This window comes from Ornithorhynchus anatinus, chromosome 3 (genome assembly GCF_004115215.2).
Source record: "Ornithorhynchus anatinus isolate Pmale09 chromosome 3, mOrnAna1.pri.v4, whole genome shotgun sequence".
Lineage (NCBI taxonomy): Eukaryota > Metazoa > Chordata > Mammalia > Monotremata > Ornithorhynchidae > Ornithorhynchus > Ornithorhynchus anatinus.
The window spans coordinates 127,844,634-127,869,352 of NC_041730.1; the positions used below are offsets into that span (position 1 = coordinate 127,844,634).

The window sequence follows — 24,719 nt, forward strand, 5'->3', positions numbered from 1 at the left end:
ATGGGTTCGAATCTCCGCTCCGCCGCTTGCCAGCTGTGTGACTTTGGGCAAGTCACTTAACTTCTCTATGCCTCAGTTCCCTCATCTGTAAAATAGGGATTGAAACTGTGAACCCCACGTGGGACAACCTGGTTACCCTGTATCTACCCCAGCGCTTAGAACAGTGCTCTGCACATAGTAAGCGCTTAATAAATACCAACATTATTATTATATATTAAGACAGTGTGGCCTAGTGAAAGACCATTAAACTAGGAGTCAGCAGGCTTGGGTTCTTATGTCACCTCACACTGTAGTTATAGTAATAACAGAGATAGTAACAGTAAGCATTGGGTAGGGACAGTCTCTATCTGTTGCCGAATTGTACTTTCCAAGCTCTTAGTTCAGTGCTCTGCACACAGTAAGTGCTCAGTAATTACAATTGAATAAATGAATGAATAGTAGTGGTGCAGTGCTTGGGAACTACAGAATAATGAAGTGACACACTACCTGCCTACAGGAACCAATTACTCAGAGGAGACAGACAAACCCATTTACAACTAGAGAGAACCAAAATAAAGAGGACACAAAGACATAAATGCTAGGTGGTGGTAAATACATTCAGAAGTCTGAAATTGGCAGGAAGGATGATATGGCTCAGGATGGTTGGAAATAATCGAGGAAAGCCGGCTGGTAGAGGTGGGATTGTAGGTGGGCTTTGAATACGGGACTCTCTGCAGTCTGTCTCATGAAGGGAGGGAGGAAAAGAGGGAGGGAGAGAGCGCCAAGCCTGGGAAATGGCATGAGTAAGGAGACAAGAGATTTTCCCTCTTTTCCCTCTCCCCCAGGTACATAATGCTTTGGTTTCCTTTTCTGTAAAATGGGGATAAGATACCTGCTCTATCCATCGTTTAAAACTGCCCTGCACTAAGCATTTAAGAGATTACAATATAACAGTATAATTGTTATAGTAGGTAGACACATTCCCTGCCCACAACGAGCTTACAGTCTGGAGGGACTGCTCAAAGATTCATTTCTGTTTGGGTCTTCCACACAAACAGACCACCGACTCCGTAAGCTCATTCTGTGCAAGGAATGTGTCTGTTTATTGTTATTTTGTACTCTCCCAAGTGCTTAGTACAGTGCTCTGCACACAGTAGCTGCTCAATAAATACAGTTGACTGAGTTTGGATGTACTGGGAGAAGACAGCAGATAGGCAAGAGGGAGTCAGCCAAGGGGAGAGAGATGTGAAATACTGTAGGGCTTTAGAGTTTAATCTCCGCAACATCAGAACCTCCCCCTTTCTATTCATTCATTCATTCAGTGTTATTTATTGAGCACTTACTATGTTCAGAGCACATAATAAACGCTTGGAATGTACAATCTGGCAACAGATAGAGACAATCCCTGCCCAGCCACAAGCTCGCAGTCTAAACGGGGGAGACAGACAACAAAGCAAAACAGAACAAAACAAAACAAGCAGTCTGGCGTAAATATCATCAAGATAAATATAATCATAGATATACACACATCATTAATAAAATAGAGTAATATATACAAATATGCACAGTGCTGTGGGGAGGGGAAGAGGGACGAGCAGAGGGTGGGAGAAGGGGCAATGGGAGGGGAGGAGGAGCAGAGGGAAAGGGAGGGCTCAGTCTGAGAAGGCCTCTTGGAGGAGGTGAGCTCTCAGCAGGGCTTTGAAGAGGGGAAGAGAGTTAGTTTGGCAGAGGTGAGGAGGGAGGGCAGTCCAGGACCAGGACCATGGGAGGACGTGGCCCAGGGGTCGACGGCAGGAAAGGCGAGAATGGGGGATGGTGAGGAGGTGAGCGGCAGAGGAACGGAGCGTATGGGGTGGGCAGTAGAAAGAGAGAAGGGAGGTGACGTAGGAGGGGGCAAAGGGATGGAGAGCTTTGAAGCCAAGTGTGAGGAGTTTTTGTTTCACGCGAAGCTTGATAGGCAGCTACTGGAGGTTTTAAGGAGGGGAGTGACAAGCCCAGAGCATTTCTGTAAGAAGATGATCCGGGCAGCAGAATGAAGAATAGACTGGAGCGGGGAGAGACAGGAGGATGGGAGATCAGAGAGAAGGCTGACGCAATAATTCAGTTGGGATATTATGAGAGCTTGTACCAGCAAGGTAAAAGTTTGGAACTGTGAGCCCATTGTTGGGTAGGGATTGTCTCTATCTGTTGTCAAATTGTACTTTCCAAACGCTTAGCACAGTGCTCAGCACACAGTAAGTGCTCAGTAAACATGATTGAATGAATGCATGAATGAATGAATCAGAACAATAAAATACGATGTTTTTCTTTTAGGTAACAACACACCATACCTTTAAAAATTCCAGTTCAGCTTCGTCTACAAAGAGAGGGCAGCGGAGACGATGCATCTCTGAGATCTGTTGTTGTGCATAGCTTGCGGTCACTCGTTCGATCATACTCGCCGGGAGGTAGTCTTCAATCCAAAAATAATTCCTATCCTGCACCTTGGAGGAACGGGAAATCGATCGATCGATTAATCTTATTTGTTGAGCACTTACTGTTTGCAGAGCACTACAACAATAATGATAATAATAATGATAATGGCATTTAAGTGCTTACTATGTGCCAAGCACTGTTCTAAGCACTGGGGTAGATACACACTTAACAAGTTGTCCCAGGTGAGACTCACAGTCTTAATCTCCATTTTAAAGATGAGGTAACTAAGGCACAGAGAAGTGAAGTGACTTGCCCAGAGTCACACAGCTGACAAATGGCAGAGCTGGGATTAGAACCCGTGAGCTCTGCATCCCAAGCCCATGCTTTTTCCATTAAGCCACGCTGCTTCTTGTGGCTGCTTCAGTACTAAGCACATCGCGGAATATCACATAGAATTGGTAGAGACATTCTCTGCCCACGAGGAGCCTACAAGTCCAGAGAAATGGAGGATGCTAGAAAAGCATTGTACCACTTAGCCTTAAGTGAGACCTTCCTGGGGTTTGGTTGTATCCAGAATTCTGAGGGAAGAAGCCTGCTGTTAATGTCAAGTGAGGTCCCAAAGGGAGGTTTAGAGAGCCATTTCCATGGGAACATCTCCCTTGGTCAGTGCATTTCAAATAGGCTCATGTTGTTCATCCAGTAGGACAACTAAAGAGTAAGAGAAGGAATAACCTGGGTATTATACCCAATTCTGTCATAGCATGTGTTTTCACTGTGGGTTTTTGCTAGAATGTTTTAGGTATTTAATAACAATAATAATAATAATGTTGGTGTTTGTTAAGCGCTTACCATGTGCAGAGCACTGTTCTAAGCACTGGGGTAGATACAGGGTAATCAGGTTGTCCCACGTGAGGCTCACAGTTAATCCCCACTTTACAGATGAGGTAAGTAAGGCACAGAGAAGTTAAGTGACCTGCCCACAGTCACACAGCTGCCAAGTGGCAGAGCCGGGATTGGAACCCATGACCTCTGACTCCCAAGCCTGGGCTCTTTCCACTGAGCCATTCTGGTTTAACAAAACAAGCCCGTTTGTACCCAGCACTCCACAGTGTTGGGAGAAATGGTCTGTTTTGCATTGGTACTCCAAGATCAGCTTCCTTAAACTGGAGTTCTGCAAGAATTAAATTAAATTAATGATATTGGTTAAGCGCTTACTCTTTGCCAAGCATTGTTCTAAGTGCTGGGGTAGATAAAAGGTAATCAGGTTGACATATGTGGGGCTCACAGTCTTAATCCCCATTTTAAAGATGAAATAACTGAGGCACAGACAAGTTAAGTGACTTGCCCAAAGTCACCCAGATGACAAGTGGCAGAGCCGGGATTAGAACACACGACCGCTGACTCCCAAGCCCATGCTCTTTCCACTTAACCACATGACTTGTCCTCCACTTCCTATCTTGTTCCTTTAGAAGAAAATGTAAACCACATCCAATATTTTATAGAATGCCATAAGAATATTCTCCTGTCACCTGACTAAAGTGAGAATTTGATACTTTAGGTCACTGTGGTTCTTGGGTTCATGAGGTCCCCTTGGGTCCTCTTTCATATAGGGCTTGACTCAGCCTGGCTATAACCGATCCTGAGATTTGGACCTCACAATCGTCATACTGGGACCTGGAGAAGGAAAAGGCTGACATTACCTTGGCTCTGGGAAGATATTTTCACCATTCTAAACTTTTATCTTATAAACTCATCACAAACATTTCTGGGAAAGTATTGCCTCCAGGAAGCCATTTGCAAAGCTCAAAATTCAACAGTTACCTAGTGTACCTCTTAGAGAAGAAACTAAAGCGATTTGTTTGAGGTCAAATTTTTTCAATGATATTTGTTAAGCACCTACTGTGTGTCAAGCACTGTTCTAAGCACTAGGGTAGATGGATGTTAGTTTGGAAGCAGTGTCCATCTCACAAGGTGATCACATTCTAAGTAGGAGGGACAACAGGCATTGGATTCCCATTTTACAGCTGAGGAAACTGAGACCTAGAGATGTTAAGTGATTTACCCAAGGTCCAACAGCAGGCAAGGGGCAGAGCTGGAATTAATAATAATAATGTTGGTATTTGTTAAGCACTTACTATGTGCAGAGCACTGTTCTAAGCGCTGGGGTAGATAGAGGGTAATCAGGTTGTCCCACGTGAGGCTCACAGTTAATCTCTATTTTACGGATGCGGTAACTGAGGCACAGAGAAGTCAAGTGACTTGCCCACAGTCACACAGCTGACAAGCGGCAGAGCCGGGAGTCAAACCCATGACCTCTGACCCCGAAGCCCAGGCTCTTTCCACTGAGCCACGCTGCTTCCCGACAATTACAACTCAGGTCCTCTGCCTCTCAGGCCCATGATCTTTCCACTAGACTATGTTATTTCTCTTTTAACTGGGCTGAAGTATGAGGATCTCTAAAGAGGCCACGGTAGTGTCTGGACTGTATGCTTCTTGGAGAGAAAAGGGCCGAAGAACATGGATATAATAATGTTGGTATTTGTTAGGTTCTTACTATGTGCAGAGCACTGTTCTAAGTGCTGGGGTAGATACAGGTTGAATGCAATCCCTGTCCCACACGGGGCTCATGGTTTTAATCCCCATTTTACAGATGAGGGACCTAAGGCCCAGAGAAGTGGGCTTGCCTAAGGTCACACAATGGACAGGTGGTAAGGCCAGGATTAAAATCCAGGTCCTTCCTCCTCCCAGGCCCGTGCTCTGCCCACTAAGTCAACTTAAGCTAGAATCACTCTGCCTTCATTTCTCGCCCGGCCCAGGGATAGACGGATGGTCAGAAGCATCCTGATTGTACCTCTGCAGTATAATTGCCAAATTCTGCTTGTAAGGCCAGTGAGCCAAGCTGCCACAACATCTCATCACTGCAATACACTCTCTCCTCCAGAATATCTTTCCGAAGCTGCAGGTAAAATTGATGCCTTGTGAAGTCGTGTCTGAGAAACAAAAGAGAGGGAGAATCAGACCCCAAACGACATATGGCAGCAAACCTTCAGGGACACTCGGGTGATAGAAAACATCCAACAGACTAAAATCTCAGTAGAAATGTGATGATTTGATGGGAGATGTGTCAAGGGGCAGGAATCAATCCGTCGTAGCCCTCTCGATTGTAAATTCATTGTGGACAGGGAATGTGTCTGCTACATTGTTAGATTGTACTTTCCAAGCGCTTAGGACAGTGCTCTGTACACAGTAAGCACTCAGTAAATATGATTAAAACAATGAATGAATGAGTGAATAAAGGGAACAAATCAGGGCGATGCAGAAGGGAGTGGAAGGAAAGGAAATGAGGGCTTAGTCCGGGAAGGCCTCTTGGAGATGTGCCTTCAGTAAGATTTTAAAGGAGGGGAGAGTCTGTCAGATATGAAGAGGGAAGGCATTCCGGGCCAGAGACAGGATGTGGGCAAGTGGTCCGTGGTGAGACGGGACGAGACTGAGGTACAGTGAGTAGGTTGGCATGAGAGGCGCAAAGTGTGTAGGCTGGGTTGTAGTAGAAAGTACAGTGCTCTGCACACAGTAAGCGCTCAATAAATATTACTGAATGAAAGTAGCGAGGCAAGATAGGAGGGGGTAAAGTGATTGACCGAGTTAAAGCCGATAGTAAGGAATTTCTCTCCGATGAAGAGGTGGATGGGCAATGACGAAGAGAAAGGTTTTGGGGTAGAGTTTAATGTTCACATCCCTGGGGTTGGAGATCAAGATAAACACAACACTTACTGGATGGTGTTAAAGTGGCTGACGAAGAATTTTATCCTCAGAAAGAGTGTGAAGTTGACGATGGAAGTTTTCTTTTTGGATTGGTTATTCCAGCCATCTGGTGCCACTTTGTACAGTTTAGTCTCATCATCCAAAAAGAAGAACTCATTTCCTAAATTGGGAAGACCAATTGTTTGGGGAAAGGAAACAGTGAGCAGAAAATAAGACTTTGCCAAAGGGTTCCCGTGTCGGAGGTCACATAATGGCAAGAGGGAAAAACATCAGTGAAGCTCTGCCCCTGCTATCCCTGTCACTGCTTCGGTACTTATGAAGATATCGTTGTCCTGTTAAGGCATGTATATGGAACATGATTATGTTTTTGAAGGGCCTGGAATCGAACACAAGCCTAGGAGTCAGAAGGTAATAGGTTCTAATTCCGGCTCTGCCACTTATTAATAATAATTATGGTCACACAGAAGACAAGTGGCAGAGCTGGGATTAGAATCCAGGTTCTCTGTCTTCCAGTGCTTAGTATTATATTACTATTATCATTATTATGATTATCTGCCTGTTGCCTAGAAGAGAATTAGTGTTTAGTGAGCACTTACCTTTCACATAAGCTAAACCAAAGTAGAAGGGTTCGACCAGATTCATATAGGCTATAACTGCATCAAGGACATCTTTTGTTTTGGACTTCTTGTCACATTTCATCTCTAAGCATTGTCCATTCAGCAGAACTACATAAAGGTCTCTTTGAGACGGGTAAGATTTGCCCTTTTTTGTCTGAAAACAGAAGAAAAACAATTAGCGGAAAGTACGTGTCTTGCAGCATGTTCTGAATTGTTTTATGGAGCAGTTCAAACCGCACCCTCTCCTCTGTAGAAATCCACATTAAAATCCTCAGTATAACATCCTCCCTGGCACATCTCCCCTTCATAACTTATTCACTTCCCTGTCAGCACTGACAGTCAACCCAATACTGTTCATCATGAAACTGCAGTAGAGCCTTTCGAGATGATGGTAATGAAGGTTCCCAACCCAGCCAAGATTCTCCCAGTATGAAGAAGAATGTCCCTAATCGGTGCATAGCCAAGGTTCAGAGATAAGGAGATGAATTAGAATCTGGAAATGGACTCAGCCCAATTCTACCTCAATTTTCAGCAAATCAATATCTGTCCTGGAAATCAGGAAATTCCAGGACAGATATTCATTTGCTGAAAATTGAGCAGTCCTGGAATTTCCTGATTTCCTTTAGTTTCTCTCTCCAGTGACTCCTCCTTACACTGCGCTCCAGGAACAGATGAAGGGATTCACCTTGTCGAGTGACTGAGGTAACAAGCCAATTCATGCCTGCTCCCAGCCCCATAGAACTTAAGTACATATCTGTAATTTCTTTATATTAATATCAGTATTCTCCTCTAGAGTGTAAGCTCATTGTGGGCAGGGAGTGTGTTTATTGTTCTACTGTACTCTCCTAAGTGCTTAGTAATAATAATAATGATGATATTTAAGTGCTTATTATGTGCCAAGCACTGTTCTAAGCACTGGGGTAGATACAAGGTAATCAGGTTGTCCCACATGGGGCTCTCAGTCTCAATCCTCATTTTACAGATGAGGTAACTGAGGCACAGAGAAGTTAAGTGACTTGCCCCAAGTCACACAGCTAAGTGGTGGAGTTGGGATTAGAACCCACCACCTCGGACTCCCAAGCCCGTGCTCTCGCCACTAAGCCACGCTGCTTCTCTAAAATAATAATGGCATTCGTAAAGTGCTTACTATGTGCTAATCACTGTTCTAAGCAGTGGGGTAGTTACAAGGTTATCATGTTGTCCCACATGGGGCTCACAGTCTTAATCCCCATTTTAGAGATGAGGCAACTGAGGCAAAGAGAAGTCAAGTGACTTGCCCCAACTCACACAGCTGCTGAGTGGTGGAGCCGGGATTCAAACCCATGACCTTTGACTCCTGAGCCTGTGCTCTTTCCACTCAGCCACGCTGCTTCACACACAGTACAGTGCTCTGCACACAGTAAGCACTCAGAAATGACTAAATGAATGAATGTCAAAGGAAAAAGGATCCCTCTATGATGAACTCCTTTATAATCCAAACACCAGACAATGAAGCTTTTCATTACCTTTGCAACCCACTACCCAAAGCCAGAGTGTACATGAAAGTCCTCAAAACCAGTTCATCAGTTTTAATAATTGCGGTATTTCTTAAGTTCTTACTATGTGTCAAGTGTTAGAGTAGATACAAGATAGTCAGGTAGGATGCAGTCTCTATCCCTCATAGGGCTCACAGTCTAGGGGGGAGATTGGATATTGAAATTCATTTTACTGATGAGTAAACTGAGGCACGGAGAAGGTCACACAGCAGGCAAATGGCACAGTCAGAATTAGAACCCAGGTCCTTTGACTCCTAGGCCCAGGCTCTTTCCCCTAGGCCATGCTGCATCTTCCGTTAGAGGGGTTTTACTATACCTAAATTGGTTAATTATAATAATGATTATATTGATATTATTTCTAATAATATTAACATTTGTTAAGTGCTTAATAATCATTATGGTATTTGTTAAGTGCTTACTATGTACCAAGCACTGTTCTAAGTGCTCCGGTAAATACAAAGTAATCAGATTGTGCCACGTGGGGCTCACAATCTCAATCCCCATTTTACAGATGAGGTAACTGAGGCATAGAGAAGTTAAGTGTCTTGCCCGAGGTCACACAGCAGACAAGTGGCAAAACCGGGATTAGAACCCCCGACCTCTGACTCTCAAGCCCAGGCTCTTTCCACCAGGCCACGCTGCTTCTCTTTTCTGCATTTTCTGCTTTGTTAGGGTTTTATCGTACCCAAATTGGTTATTAATAATATTAATAACATTTGTTAAGTTCTTATTATGTGCCAAGCACTGTCCCTAAGCACTGAGGTAGATAAAAGATAATTAGGTGAGACACAGTCCTTGCACCACAGAGGGCTCACACTATAAGTAGAAGGGTGAAAAAGTATTGAATCCTCATTTTACAGAGGAGGTAACAGACGTACCCAAGGTCACATAGCAGGTAAATGCTGAGGCAGGATTAGAACCCGGTTCCTCTGACTCCCAGGCCTATGCTATTTCCACTGGGCCATGCTTCTCCTCCACTAGCCCACGAGGCTCCCAGGGGAAATTGATGCAGGCATGCAAAAGAGATACTCAAAAAGCAGGTGGAAAAAGCATGGTTCTGGGAATCCTATTCCTGGTTCTGTCACTGCTGGGTGACCTTGGGAAGGCAAATTAACCTCTCTGGGCCTCAGTTCCCTCCTCTATAATCTGGGTGGCATTTACACGGTCTCCCCCACTCCTTTGGGATGTGAGCCCCGGATGAGACAGAGCCTGTGTCTGTTGTGATCTTTTGTATCTATCCTAGCACCTGGCACAAACGAAGTCTTTAATTAATGCCATCATCATCGTTACTATTAAATGATCCCCAAGTGACCCGGAAAAATCCACTGGCTTCCCTTCATGCCTCACTAATGCCACCACACGGAAGGAACTCAGGTTGCTGGGAGAGAAGGATTCCAGAAATCTTCCACTCTATCTGATGAAACGTACAGGTGATGCCAGAACCAGAAGAAGATTGGATTCAGAATATACGCTCATGGTGGGCAGGGAAGGTGTCTGTTATATAATAATAATAATATTGGTATTTAAGCACTTACTATGTGCCAAGCACCGTTCTAAGCACTGGGATAGATACCAGGTAATCAGGTTGTCCCACATAGGGCTCACAGTCCTCATCCCCATTTGACAGATGAGGAAACTGAGGCATGGAGAAGTGATGTGACTTGTCCAAAGACGCACAGCTGACAAGCGGCAGAGCTGGGATTAGAACCCATGACCTCTGACTCTCAGGCCCGGGCTCTTTCCGCTGAGCCACGCTACTCTCCCAAGTGCTTAGTACAGAGCTTTGCACACAGTAAGCAGTCAATACAATTGAATGAATAAATGAATTCATTCCTGCCCTACTAAAATCATATCTCATCCAGGAAAACATCCTTGATTAATCTCTCATGTGTATGTATCTGTAGCTTATCTATTTTCTACTGATGTCTGCCTCCCCCTCTAGACTGTGAGCTCATTGTTGACAGGAATGTGTCCATTTGTTGTTATATTGTCCTTTCCCAAGCTTTTAGTACAATGCTTTGCACACGGTAGGCACTTAATAAATCCGATTGAATGAATAAATGAATCATCTCCCTGCACTATTTCCCTCCCTACTGCATCACCTATACACTTGAGTCCTCCCAGCTAAGCATGTGGGTTTTTGGTGGTTTTTTTTTTTTTTTTTTTTACAAAAATACCCGTGGCAGAGCTAGGATTAGAACTGGTGTCCTTTTGACTCCCTGGCCCGTGCTCTAACCACTACACCATACTGAGAATATGAGAAGAGCAGTTCACTGCTTTTGGTGGAGCCCCCTCCCATTTCAGCCAAAGAGTCAAAATTCAAGTCGACAGTCACCACAACGGATCCGTGCAGAGGTAAGGTCACCGGCGGCTCTCCGGACAACAGGATAAATTCAGGCCTCGCAAACTAGGAGAAAATAATTCCATTTTATTGAAAACGGTGCTCACAATTAAAAACGACTAGTTTTTCACACAACCGCCAATAAGAGATCTCATAGAACCAATAAGTGTTTTTGTTTGTTTTTTTATAGTATTTGTTCATTCATTCAATCATATTTACTGAGCACTTACTGTGTGCAAAACATTCTACTGAGCACCTGGGAGAGTACAATATAATAGTAAACGGACATTCTTTGCCTACAATGAGCTAGCACTTACTATCCATTCATTCATTAGTATTTATTGAGCGCTTACTATGTGCAGAGCACTGTATCAAGCGCTTGGAATGTTCAATTTGGCAACAGAGACAATCCCTGTCCAGTGACGGGCTCACAGTCTGAACGGGGGAGACAGACAGCAAAGCAAAAAGAACAAAACAAAACAACATCATCAAGACAAATAGAATTGAGATGTACACCTCATTAACAAAATAAATAGGGTAATAAATAATATATACAAATGAGGACAGTGTTGAGGGGAGGGGAAGGGGGAGGAGCAGAGGGTAGGGGGAGGGAAGGGGAGTGGGAAAGGGGGCTCAACTGAGGGGAAGAGGAAAGGGGGAGGAACAGAGGGTGGGGGGAGTGGAGGGGGAGCAGAGGGAAAGGAGGGGCTGTCTGGGAAGGCCTCTTGAAGGAGGTGAGCCAGACCCTTTACTAGATATAAGATAATCAGGTAGGACACAGTCTCTATCCCACATGGGACTCACCGATTTAATCCCCATTTCACAGATGAGGGTACTGAGGCACAGAGAAGTTAAGTGACTTGCCCAAAGTCACACAGCAGACAAGTAGAGGAGCCAAAATTAGAAGCCAGATCCTCTGACTCCCAGGCTCGTGCTTTTTCCACTAGGCCATGCTGCTTCCCAAAGAATGATGCACTGACTGAGAATCAAACCCAGGTCTCTCACGTGGGAGGCGAGAATTCTACCCCTGAACCACTCCTGCTTCCAAGCTTTTGACTGAAGCATGAGAAACTGGAATCAATCAGGTTATCGATACCGTATACAGAGCATTGTACTAAGTGCGCTGGAGAGTACAATATAACAGAGTTAGGAGAGACATACCTAGCCACAACAAGATAGTCTAGATAGAAGAGACCCCAAAGTGGAGGTAATAATAATGTTGGTATTTAAGCACTTACTATGTGCAGAGCACTATTCTAAGTGCTGGAGTAGATACAGGGTCATCAGATTGCCACACGTGAGGCTCACAGTCTTCATCCCCATTTTACAGATGAGGGAACTGAGGCACAGAGAAATGAAGTGACTTGCCCACAGTCACACAGCTGCCAAATGGCAGAGCCGGGTTTCAAACCCATGACCTCTGACTCCCAAGCCCGGTCTCTTTCCACTCAGCCACGCTGCTTCTCTAAGTCCCTGGAGTCTCCTCTACCTGGTGCCGCCTGGGATCATAAGAGTAAGAACTGAGACTCGCCATTCTGACCCTGCGGATAGGGCACGGGCCTGGGAATCGGAAGGTCATGGGTCCTAATCCAAACTCTGCCACTTGTCTGCTGTGTGAATTTGGGAAAGTGACTTTCCTTCTCTGTGCCTCAGTTACCTCATCTGTAAAATGAGGATGAAGACTGTGAGCCCCACATGGGACAACCTGATTTGCGTATATCCATTTCAGTGTTTAGTACAGTGCCGGGAACATAGAAAGCACTTAAATACCACGATTATCATTATTATTCCCATGATCTGGAATAATAGTCATTGGAGGACAAATAGGAGAAGCCAATGATGTAATAATAATAATAATGGTATTTGTTAACTGCTTACTGTGTGCCAGGTAACGTACTAAGCTGTGTGGTAGATACAAAATCAGGTTGGGCGCAGTCCCTATTTCACATCATAATAATGATGGCATTTGTTAAACAGTGCCAGGCACTGTACCCATCTGGCTCACAGTCTTAATTCCTCTTTTACTGATGAGGGAATAGTGACACAGACAAGTCAAGTGACTTGTCCAAGGTCACACAGCAGACAAGAGGCGGAGCCGGGATTAGAACCCAGATCCGTGCCCTATCCACTAGGCCACGCTCCTTTCCCACTGCACCGAAAGTCCCAGAAACCTATGGTTGAATCTGAGACTCATCCCAGTTACTGAATCCCCTCCGTCACCCTACCCCCACCTCTCTCATGATCCCTCTAGACTGTGAGCCCGCTGTTGGGTAGGGATTGTCTCTACACGTTGCCAAATTGTATTTTCCAAGAGCTTACTACAGTACTCTGCAGGCAATCAGCTCTCAATAAATACAACTGAATGAATGAATCCTTCTTGCATCTGGTGATAAGAAAAGTGTCCTCTCACTATTTTCCCAGTTATTTATTATTCATTCATTTAACTGTATTTATTGAGAATTTTGGGGAATTGGGGTAACCTACATACTGGCAGATGGGAATAATAATTGTGGTTTTTGTTAAGCACTTACTATGTTCCATGCACTGTTCTAAGCCCTGGGGTAGATACGATATCATCGAGTTGGACAGAGTCCCTGTCCCTCATAGGACTCACAGTTTCAATCCCCATTTTACAGATGAAGTAATTGAGGCACAGAGAATTGAAGTAACTTGTCCAAGGTCACACGGAAGACAAGTGGTGGAGCCGGGATTAGAACCTGGGATTAAACCTGGGATTAGAACCCAGGTCCCTTTAATACCCTAGGTCATGCTGCTTTTCTAGCATAACAGAAGAAATCTGTGATCAGATGGCTTGAGTAGAGAGGCCGGAGTTCATTCATTCATTCAATAGTATTTATTGAGCGCTCACTATGTGCAGAGCACTGTACTAAGCGCTTGGAATGTACAAATTGGTAAACAGATAGAGACAGTCCCTGCCCTTTGACGGGATTACAGTCTAATCGGGGGAGACGGACAGACAAAAACAATAGCAATAAATAGAATCCAGGGGATGAACGTCTCATTAAAACAATAGCAAATAAATAGAATCAAGGTGATGTATATCTCATTAACAAAATGATAGAATCAAGGTGATGTACATCTCATTAAACTCTCCCGGCTCAAGCACCAACCAGTTGTGCAGTACTAAGGCAAGTCCTTCCATCTCTTTTCACGGTGGAGGAAACCGAGTCTTTCGCCTCCTCACTGCCGATTAGGGGATTTGTTTCACTAAAGTTCCCGAATGCACAGATGGAAGGTGGTGTGGAATGCAAATAGCAACACTATTTATACCTTTGGCTGGAACCGTTTCTCTTCCATGAGTTCAGGCAAGAAATGTCCCTAGAGCTTTCAATCTGATATCTTTGAGGACTTCTTGGTCTTGCAATTAACTACTCAAATTCCCAGTTGCCAAGTCACCCACTGCAGGAGTAATGGCCACCAAGTGGTCTGAAAGAATGGCTTTTATATATTTTATGTATATATCCTTATAACTCTGTGTCTTCCCCCTCTATAATGTTTCTGGCTGGTTTTCTTTTTAATGATATGGTTATTTAAATGGACCAGGAATAGAACCCAGGTCCTTCGACTCTCAGACCCATGATTTTTCCACTAGGACCCACTGCTTCCTTAATTTATTTTAATGTCTATCTTACCTGGTAAATAGAGAGCTCCTAGAGAGTTCAATTCGATTTTATTCCTACATTTGATCGTGTTTATTGAGTACTTACGGTGTGCAGAGCACTGTATTAAGCACTGGGAAAGTACAGTTTGGCAGCTTTCATTCATTCAATTCAATCGTCTTTATTGAGCGCTTACTACGTGCAGAGCACTGTACTAAGCACTTGGAATGTACAATTTGACAACAGATCAATCCCTGCCCAATAAAGGGCTCACAGTCTAAACGAGGGAGACAGCAAAGTGAAGCAGAACAAAACAAAACAAGTAGTCTGGTGTATATATCACCAAGATAAATAAAATCATAGATATATACACATTGTTAACAAAATTAATAGAGTAATAAATAATATGTACAAATATGCACAGTGCTGTGGGGAGGGGAAGGGGGAAGAGCAGAGGGCGGGAGAAGGGGGAATGGGGAGGGGAGGAGGAGCAGAGGAAAAGGGGGGCTCTGCCTGGGAAGGCCTCCTGGAGGAGGTGAGCTCACAAATAAGCAACAAATAGAGACAATCTCTACCCAACAACAGGCTCGGTCTAGACAGTCACAGTCTATTCTACTCTATAGTACAGTGTTCTACACACGGTTAGCACTCGTTTAATACCACTGATCCAACGGCCCTTTTGTACATATTCTTATATTTTCCAATTTCCCCTATAAATTTATTTTCACATCTGTCTCTCATTTTAGGCTAACTCCACACAGTAAACGCTCAATAAATATGCTTGATCGATCAATTGATTGAACAAATATTTTCCAAATAATCAGGGATTAAGAAGGCTCTCCACATCTCTGTCCAGCTGAATTCTCTCTTACTCACCACTTTCTCTGCTGGCACTGATACATTTATATTCACGTTGGACAATTCTGTAGATGTCCCCTTAAAATCTCTACCATTACTTATTCGATCATTCACAGATCTTTGTCCATGCTCTTTTCTCCCCTACCCAGATTTATGTCCCGTCTGTCTCCCCGCAAGATTGTCAGATGCTTGAGGGCAAGATCATTTTGTACTCTCCCAAGTGCTTATAGTAGGTGCCCAATAAATATTAGATTGGTTGACATCTTATATATAAAATGAGGATTCAATCAACTGTATTTTTTGAACACATTGGGGATACAATAAAACAGCATCAGTAAATATGATCCATGTCCACAGGGATCTTACATCTAGAGAGGGACACAAATACTAAAATAAATTACAGCTATGTAAGTCTGTGGGGTGAAGGTAGGATGAAGAAAAAAATATAATATCCCAAGAAACCCTTCCACTATTTTTTGTCATCACCTTTGCCTTCCTCTGGAACATGTACCTCCGAGAAGGGTCCACTGAGGACGAGCTTTTGGCCGAGACAGAGAATATGGATTCTGAACTGAGCCAGTTGTCTTGAACTCCCATGGAGAGCTCATTCATAGAGGTGCTGGCTGATCTGCAGACAAAGGATAAACGTGAATATATATATATATAGTATTTGTTAAGTGGTTACTATGTGTCAGGCGCTGTTCTAAGCGCTGGGGTGGATACAAGCAAAGCGAGTTGGACACAGTCCCTGTCCCACGTGGGGCTCAGAGTCTCAATCCCTATGGGCAGGGAACGTCCCTCTTTATTGCTCTATTGTATTTTCCGAGCACTTGGCATAGTGTTCTGCACAGAGTAAGTGCTCAATAAATTGAGTTAATGTTACAGATTAGGTAACTGAGGCACAGAAAGTGAAACGACTTGCCCAGGGTCACCCAGCAGACTAGTGGCAGACCTGGATTAGAATCCATGACCACTTGACTGCCTTGCCCGTGCTCAGTCCACTATGCCGTGCTGCTTCTCCGCAGCATGGCGTAGATGCAGTTAGAAAGCCACTGCATTCGCAGAGAAGAGACCATTGAGATACAAGTTCTGAAATGCCACTCCCTCGAAATCCTGGAAAACCATGGGACATTTCAGACTGCAAGCCCAGAAAGGCCTCACGGCAACTTGGCTGTTTGGGATCACAACCTTATATCCATGGAGAGGTACCAGCCCACTGGGGAAGCGAAGCTGTGCGTAAGGAGCTTGTTAGGTAGCAGGATTAAGATCAACTTTTGCCAGGAAAGATAAGGAACTTCATTCAATCATATTCATTGTGTGCAGAACACTGTACTAAGCGCTTGGAAAGTACAATTCAGCAAGAGAGAGAGACAATCCCTGCCTATAACCGGCTCACAGTCTACAAAGTCCCATTTAGATGTGGCGTAGAAGCGTAGGGAAGGTGAAATTCTTATATTGTACTCTGCCAAGGGCTTAGCACAGTGCTCTGCATACAGAAACTACTCAATAAGTACTACTGAATGAATGAGAAAATGGAAAAGGCAGAAATAAGATTGAAGAAAGTTCCACACCAGGGATTTCTTCATAAGCTCCTAATAATAATAGTAATAATAATAATAATGTTGGTATTTATTAAGCACTGACTATTTGCAGAGCACTGTTCTAAGCGCTGGGGTAGATACAAGGTAATCAGGGTGTCCCACGTGAGGCTCACAGTTAATCCCCCATTTTACAGATGAGGTAACTGAGGGACAGAGAAGTTGTGACTTGCCCACAGTCACACAGCTGACAAGTGACAGAGTCGGAATTCAAACCCATGACCTCTGACTCCCAAGCCCGGGCTCTTTCCACTGAGCCACGCTGTTTCTCTGATGATTGTCTATTGTTGGGTAGGGATTGTCCCTATCTGTTGCCCAAATGTACTTCAAGAGATCAGTACATTGCTCTGCACACAGTAAACACTCAATAAATATGACTGAATGAATAACTGTGGTATTTGTTAAGCGCTATGTGCCATTCATTCTTTCAATCGCTTTTATTGAGCTCCTACTGCGTGCAGGGCACCGTCCTAAGTGCTAGGGAATGTACAAGAGTAAACAGATATATTGACTGCCCACAATGAGCTTACACTCTAGAGGGGACTGTACTAAGGCCGGGGGTGGATACGAGCAATCAGGTTGGACACAGTCCCTGTCCCAGATGGGACCCACAGTCTCAATCCCCATTTTACAGATGAGGTAACAGGCACAGAGAATTGTAGTGACTTGCCCAAGCCCACGCCGCAGACAAGCGATGGAGCCGGGATTGGAACCCATGACCTTCTGACTCCCAGGCCCATGCTCTAACCACTACGCCTCTAGACCCTAAGCTTCTTGTGGGCGGGATTGTCTCTACCAACTCTGTTGTATTGCACTGTCCCAAGAACTTAATAGAATGCTCTGCATGCAGTGAAGCACTCAAGAAATACCATTGATTGATGGATTGGAGTGATTAAAATGGCAGGGATTTATACTAATTTTACACTCTACAGCCCCTGGTATTTTGTCATCACTCATCATATTAAATCTTCAAATTCTGTTCGATTTGAAAATGTAATCAGGACGCATGTCAAATTTTCCTAGGTATCCTCGCCTGCTAGTAACCAAAGGAGCTTCGATTCAGGTAAATAAAGGTGGATAGATAAAGCGGACGCAAATATTAAAAGCTGCTATTCTGGTCCAATATCGAAGGGGTAAAGGGGTGGGGGCCGACATCTCGTTTGACCAGTTTGCCCCTCTCAAGACTTATGAATTGGGTGAGTCTTTTGAGCACTTAACGGGTACCTTAATTATTGTTATTAAAACCATCAAGAGGAAACTGCATAACTTTCTATGTGCTGCCTACTCTGATGGCAAGTTTCAGATTCTCAGGGGCTAAGCAAGAAAGCTGAGACAGGCGTTTCAGAATGGCACCCAAAGACAGAGGGAATCTAAGCAACGTTACCCGAGAAGCCTCACGGCATAGTGGCAAGAGCACGGGTGTGGGAGTCAGAGGACGTGGGTTCTAATCCCAGCTCTGCCACTTGTCTGCTGGGTGACCTTGGGCAAATGACTTAACTTCTCTGTTCTTCAGTTACGTCATCTGCAAAATGGGGATTAAGACTAAGGCCCACGGGGGGCAACCTGATTATCTTCTATCTACCCAGTGCTCAGAACAGTGCTTGACACAGAGCAAGCGCTCAACAATATACCATAATTATGAGATGCGGCAATGTGTAGTGGTTAGAGCATAGGCCTGGGAGTCAGAAGGTCATGGGTTCGAATACCGGCTCTGTTACTTTTCTGCTGTGTGATCGTGGGCAAGTCATTTCACTTCTCTCTGCCTCAGTTATCTCATCTGTAAAAATGGGGATTGAGACTGGGAGGCCCACGCTGGACAGGGACTGTGTCCAACCTGATTTGCTTGTATCCACGTCAGAGCTTAGCATGGTACTTGGTACATAGAAAGTGCTTAAATACTGTTATTATTATTACATGCTATTCTCTAAACTTTAATCTCATCATGGGCAAGGAACTTAATGTTGGTATTTGTTAAGCGCTTACTATGTGCCAAGCACTGTTCTAAGCACTGGGGTAGATACAGGGTAATCAGGTTGTCCCACGTGAGGCTCACAGTTAATCTCCATTTTACAGATGAGGTAATTGAGGCCCAGAGAAGTGAAGTGACTTGCCCACAGTCACACAGCTGACAAGTGGCAGAGCTGGGATTCGAACTCATGACCTCTGACTCCCAAGCCCATGCTCTTTCCATTGAGCCACTCCGCTTCTCTTGTCTACTGACTCAGTTGTACTGTACTCTGCCAAGCATGCAGTACAGTGCTCTGCACAAAGTAAGCGCTCAATAAATACTGTTGATGATGAAGGGCAATGGAAGCTCCAGGTTTGTTTTGTTCCATTTTCATCCCAGCCTTCCTACATTTCAGAATTGTAAAGTGCATCTGGAGAGAGCCAGAGCAGCATGGCTTCGTGGGAAAAGCCCAGGCCTGAGAGTCAGGAGACTTGGATTCTAATCCCGGCTCTGCCGCTCGTCTGCTGCGTGACCCTGGGCGAGTCACTTAATTTCTCTGTGCTTCAGTTTCCCTCATCTGTAAAATGGGGATGAAATGCCTGATCTCCCTCCCTCTTTGAGTGTTAGCTCCATATGGGACTGGGATTGGGTCTGACCTCGTTATCCTGCATCTGTCCCAGCAGTTAGTAGAGTATGTAGCAGCGTGGCTCAGTGGAAAGAGCACGGGCTTGGGAGTCAGAGGTCATGGGTTTGAATCCCGGCTCTGCTATTTGTCAGCTGTGTGACTGTGGGCGAGTGACTTCACTTTGCCTCAGTGACCTCATCTGTAAAATGGGGATTAAGACTGTGAGCCTCACATGGGACAATCTGATTACCCTGTATCTACCCCAGTGCTTAGAACAGTGCTCTGCAAATAGTAAGCGCTTAAATACCAACATTATTATTATCATAAGTGCTTAAAAATACAATTACTATTATTAGAGAATAAGACAGAGAGGAAGTAGAAGTTAAAAGCAGTTTGCCTGCCCACACCCCTCCACATCAAACAGAAACTCCACATCACCAGTTTTAAAGCAATCAGCTCATCCCATCCTACCTCACCTTACTGTTCTCCTACTACACTACACTCCTCTAGCGCCAGTTTACTCACTGTACCCTGATCTCATCTGTCTCACCATGAACCATGTCCCACATCTTCCCCTGGCCTGGAACTCCCTCCCCCTCCATATATGCCAGAACATCATTGCTTCCCATCTTCAAAACATTGTTAAGGGCACATCTCCAAGAGACCTTTGGCAACTAAACCTTTTTTTTTCCCCCGGCTCTCTCTCCCTCCTTCTTCACCTATACACTTGGATCTGTGATCTTTGGACATTTGATATTCTCCCCACCCCCAACTCCACAACACTTAGGTACATATCTTTAAATTATACTTAGTAAGATATCAATATTGAAGTCTGTCTCCCACTCTAGACCGTAAACTCATTAAGTGCAGGGAACCTGTCTGCTAATTCTGTTGTATTTCACTCCAAGTTCTTAGCACGTAGTAAGGGCTCAGTATATACCACCGAGCAATTGATTAAGTCCCCATAATCATTGGGCAAGTTTAGGCCTTTGGCCATCCCTGGAGAGGCCACCCTGACATAAGAGATGCTCTATCCATTATGGCAGGCATAGAGTATAATTGAATGACCTCCGAGTCCGGCCCAACTCCCAAATTTAGAGCATTTCTGCAGGGAAGCCCTGACTCCTCTCCCTTATTCTAGGGCCATTGTGTTCCCCTCCCATTGCATCCCTGTTAAGCAGATGCTGGTTCCATCCTGGGCAGAAGAGCTGACGTTCCCCTGGCGATCCAGCCTGAGGTGGCCACTTCTCTTGCTTCCCCTCTAGGTTAGGCCTGCCCAAAACACTTTGCTCTTTTCAAGTTCAACTGTGAGGGGAGCTGGATATTTGCCAGCATCTTTCCCCATTCTCCTGCTCATCCAGGAAAGTCTCTCTCGGACTGGAAGGTTCTTGGCCAAAATGAGCTGCTGAGGAGCCAGTCTCAAGCCATCTGATTATCCAGACGAATTCACCCTACAAAATTGCATTATTCCCTCACTCATTTCATACAGACCAAGAAGTTAATCCAAATAGAGTGGAGAGGGGAAAGAGATTTCAGGGTAAATAGCACCATATGATTTGACAGAATAGAAAACAGAATTAGGTTTCCTCAACTGTAAAATAGGGATTAAATCCCTGTTCTCCCTCCCTCATTGTCTGTGCTCCCCAACATGGGGCAGATCATGTGTCCGACCTGATTATATCTATACCAGTGTTTGTCATAGTAAGTCAGAAGGACATGGGTTCTAATCCCAGCTCTGCCACTTGTCTGCTGTGTGACCTTCACTTCTCTGTGCCTCAATTACCGCATCTGTAGAATGGGGATTAAGACTGAGTTCCATGTGGGACAGGAACTGTGTCTAACCCAATTTGCTTGTATCCACCCCAGTGCTTAAGACACAAGTACCAAATTCCATAATTATTTTTATTAAGTGCTTAATGAATACCTCAATTATTTTTATTATTGATTGTCATTGTGATGTAATTGCCTCACCCCACCAAGGATTCTCAGAGTAAATGACCTGGACCCAATCAGGCATTTTGGATACTTTAAATAAGCAAATTCACCTTGCACAGACAAACATTCCTGAAGAAGAAGTGTTGCCTAATGGGAGTCAGAAGGACCTAGATTCTAATCCTGGCTCCACTCCTTGTCTACTGTGTGAACTTGTGCAAGTCACTTCTCTGTATCTCACTTACCTTATCTGTAAAATGGGGATTAAAAATGTGAGCCATATGTGAGACAGAAACTGTGTCCAACCTGATTAACTCATTTCTTCCCCAGCTCTTAATACAGTGCCTGGCACATTGTATGCATTTAAATGTAATAATAACAAAACTAATTCACTTCAAGAGAATGTTCCTTCAACCCGGCTCAGGTCTAAAAATGGTCTTTGTCCTTAAACCATAATGGCCCAAGATCAGATCTTGCAAGGTGGGTCTAATTGTGTATTGATTCAGTGCAGAACATGATAACCAATGCATGCTTAGTTGTATTCCTTTTACAAATGAGGTCCAATCACAACATTTTTTTTTTTTTAAAGTGTCCATCTGAAGGATGTCCTTGGACACACAAACTGGATGACCCTAATACATGTACTTCAAGATTTTAATCTGATTCTATTAAAAAAAAAAAAGTTTGCCCAAATGTGGTTGACTTACCTGTGAATTGGTTAATGTTTGATTCCCCATAGGAGTTTCTTCCTTGGGCAGTGATAGGATTCTGAGTTAATCCTCTGCTGTGGGATAACAAAACTTGCATCGTACACAGAGCTTGCAGCTTTTTATTCTTACCTGTTAATAAAGCGCTTGTACTTGTTATCCTCCAAAGTGCTCAGGTGAGGCTCCCATTCACTTCTTGTCTGTGAATTTCTCTCTGAAACTAACACAGTGGATATAATTACTATACAATTTAAGCGAAGCTCCCAACTTGGGCTAAACAGAAGATCTGGAAAATGGATACACATACTGCTTTATTGGCAGAGAGAGTCAACACAAATGGCTTCCCAATATCCTCTAGGCCAGAAAACAAAGTCTCATTGTATTGATAACGGCCTGGGAAAACTGGAGGAGAAAGAGAATGTACTGAGCCCCATTCTCTCCTTCTATTTCTGGAGGGAGTTAGCATCTTAGGCACAGAATTGCCAAGCCACTCTGCTCTAAACCATGATTTCTCCTCCAGTTAAGGCCGTACCAGAGAGGTGGAAAGCTTCTTTTGCCAACTGTGGATCGTCCAACTACTTACCCCGGGCCCAATATCTATATGTCAAAATTCTTCTATTCGACTATGCCCATCTCTAATCTATTTTCATGTCTGCCGCCCAGTCTAGGCTGTAAGCTCCCGTGGAAACACATCTTCTAACTCTCTTGTATTTTCCTTGAGACCTTAGTGCGGTATTCTGCATCCACTAAGCACTCACTCAAATATCTGTGATGGAGTGATTCATTCAACAGCGGACTAACTCAATACCGTTTTGCTGACCAGGATATAGACTGGATGAAACGCAATCTCCCATGGTCAGGTTTAGCAATCACTTCAGGTTAGCTGGATTACTCTTCACATGTCTCACGCAGGACAGTGTAAGCTAACTAAGAGCGGGTTATGACTATTACTCCTATTATGGGTTATCAAGTGCTTACTGCAGCACATTAAATCCAATGGAAGTTCAAAATCAAACCACCACTAATGATAATAATTATGGTACTTGTTAAGCGCCCAACACTGTTCTGAGCGCTGGGGTAGATACAAGTAATCAGATTAGACACAGTCCCTGTCCCATAGGGGTCTCAGCGTGGCTTCGTGGAAAGAGCAAGGACTTGGGAGTCAGAGGTCATGGGTTCTAATCCAGGCTCCGCCACTTGTCTGCTGTGTGACCTTAGGCAAGTCACTTCACTTCTCTAGGCCTCAGTTACCTCATCTGTAAAAATGGGGGTTAAAAAATGTGAGCCCCACATAGGACAGTGTGATTACTCTCTATCTACCCCAGCACTTAGAAGAGTGCTCAGTACATAGTAAGTGCTTAATACTATAATTCTTATTACCACCAACACCACTTAGATCCCATTGTACTTTCTGCCATTTCTGTGTCAGTAGTGCAGAAGCATTACGTAGGGAATTTAATGTCACTATTTCAATTTTAGAAATTCACCATTATGATAGATCTCCTGTGTAATGATGCAGTTAAGTGCATAGCAAGAGTCAAACATTGTCCCAAAAGCTGGGACAGGTACAAGATAATAAGATGGTAAACAGGGCTCATAGGAAGGAAAAAATGGATGTTTTAGCCCCGTTTTACTGGTAAGGAAAGTGAGGCACGGAGAAGTTTAGTGATTTCCACAAGATTACACAGCAGGCAGGTGGTAGGGCTGGTTCTTAAATCAGAATCGCCTGATTCTAAAACTCTTAATCTTCCCACTAAGTCACCGCTAGGTGAGGCTAATGAAATAATGACACAGAAATAAGATAAAACAAAGTGCAAGATCAATAAATCACATTTATTAAGTGCTTGTGGGTGCAGAGCACTGAACTAAGCACTTGAGAGAGAATATGACAGTTGGTAGAAAAGTTCCCTGACTACAACAGGCTTACAGTCTAGAGTGGGAGACAGACATTAATATAAATGTATTACATAAGTATATGAAATTACTGTGGGACTTAGGGAAAGGTAAATGAAAGGTGCAAATCCAAGTGCGAGGATGATGCAAAAGGGAGTGGAGAAGAAACAAATGAGGGCCAGTAAGTCAGAGAACCTGAGTTCTAATCCCATGTTTTTTCTACTGTGATCTCTCCACAAGGCCATTTCTGGGTCCCCTCCTTTCCTTTGAGCCTATTATTACCTCATCTGAAAATGGGGATTGAGACTGTGAACTCCATGTGGGATGACCTGCTTACCTTTTATCTACCCCAATGCTTAGAACAGTGCTTGACACATAGTAAGTGGTTAAATGCCATAATTATTATTAATTATTACTATTATTTACCTTGGTACAAGTTCAGCTGGGAAGACAACAGTGAAGGGTCGCTTTGCTTCTGGAGTCTTTTCCTTATCTTAGAACTTCTATTCTGCCAGATCGATGTGCTTTCTTCAACTATTAGTTGTTCCATCTGAGGACCAATTGCATTGCAAATCATTATCCACAGTCAGAACTGCAGCCTAAATTGGAGCAAAATAGATCTGAGCTGACAGATTCAAACTGGAGTCATACCTCCTGGGTTTTTTTTTCAATTCAGGACTGAGCGATGAATGCCTAAGGAACCTTTACTCATTTGATTATTTAAACAAAGCATGCAATAAAACTACTACCCATACTTTCTTCAGTACTGATAAATTTGGTTTCCTTAGATTCTTTTAACAGAGCTGCACTCCATTCATATTTATTTCTTGGTTTGTAGTCTCAGTTTGACATATTAAAAATAGCCCGGATGACAGTTGGATAATTAGGT

At 43.9% G+C, this 24,719-nt stretch overlaps 1 protein-coding gene and 1 non-coding gene across 7 annotated transcripts in view; both read right to left on the reverse strand.

Annotated features, from left to right (window-relative positions):
• Window positions 1–24,719, reverse strand: part of FRMPD2 (FERM and PDZ domain containing 2) — a 217,878-nt gene that overhangs the window by 162,037 nt on the left and 31,122 nt on the right. For 5 of the 6 annotated variants that reach the window (XM_039911616.1, XM_039911615.1, XM_039911612.1 and 2 more), the window contains 8 exons: window positions 24,257–24,380; window positions 22,070–22,157; window positions 15,614–15,755; window positions 10,644–10,715; window positions 6,753–6,927; window positions 6,166–6,316; window positions 5,246–5,384; window positions 2,310–2,462 (listed from right to left, as the gene is read on the reverse strand). In XM_039911616.1, coding sequence (XP_039767550.1) covers window positions 2,310–2,462; window positions 5,246–5,384; window positions 6,166–6,316; window positions 6,753–6,927; window positions 10,644–10,715; window positions 15,614–15,755; window positions 22,070–22,157; window positions 24,257–24,380 — 1,044 coding nt within the window. The remainder of the gene's footprint in view (window positions 1–2,309; window positions 2,463–5,245; window positions 5,385–6,165; window positions 6,317–6,752; window positions 6,928–10,643; window positions 10,716–15,613; window positions 15,756–22,069; window positions 22,158–24,256; window positions 24,381–24,719) is intronic. The other variant, XM_039911613.1, reaches the window with a different exon arrangement.
• Window positions 7,302–7,360, reverse strand: MIR7432 (microRNA mir-7432). Its single transcript, NR_127422.1, is given in 1 exon segment — window positions 7,302–7,360. It is a non-coding gene; the product is annotated as a microRNA mir-7432 (primary transcript).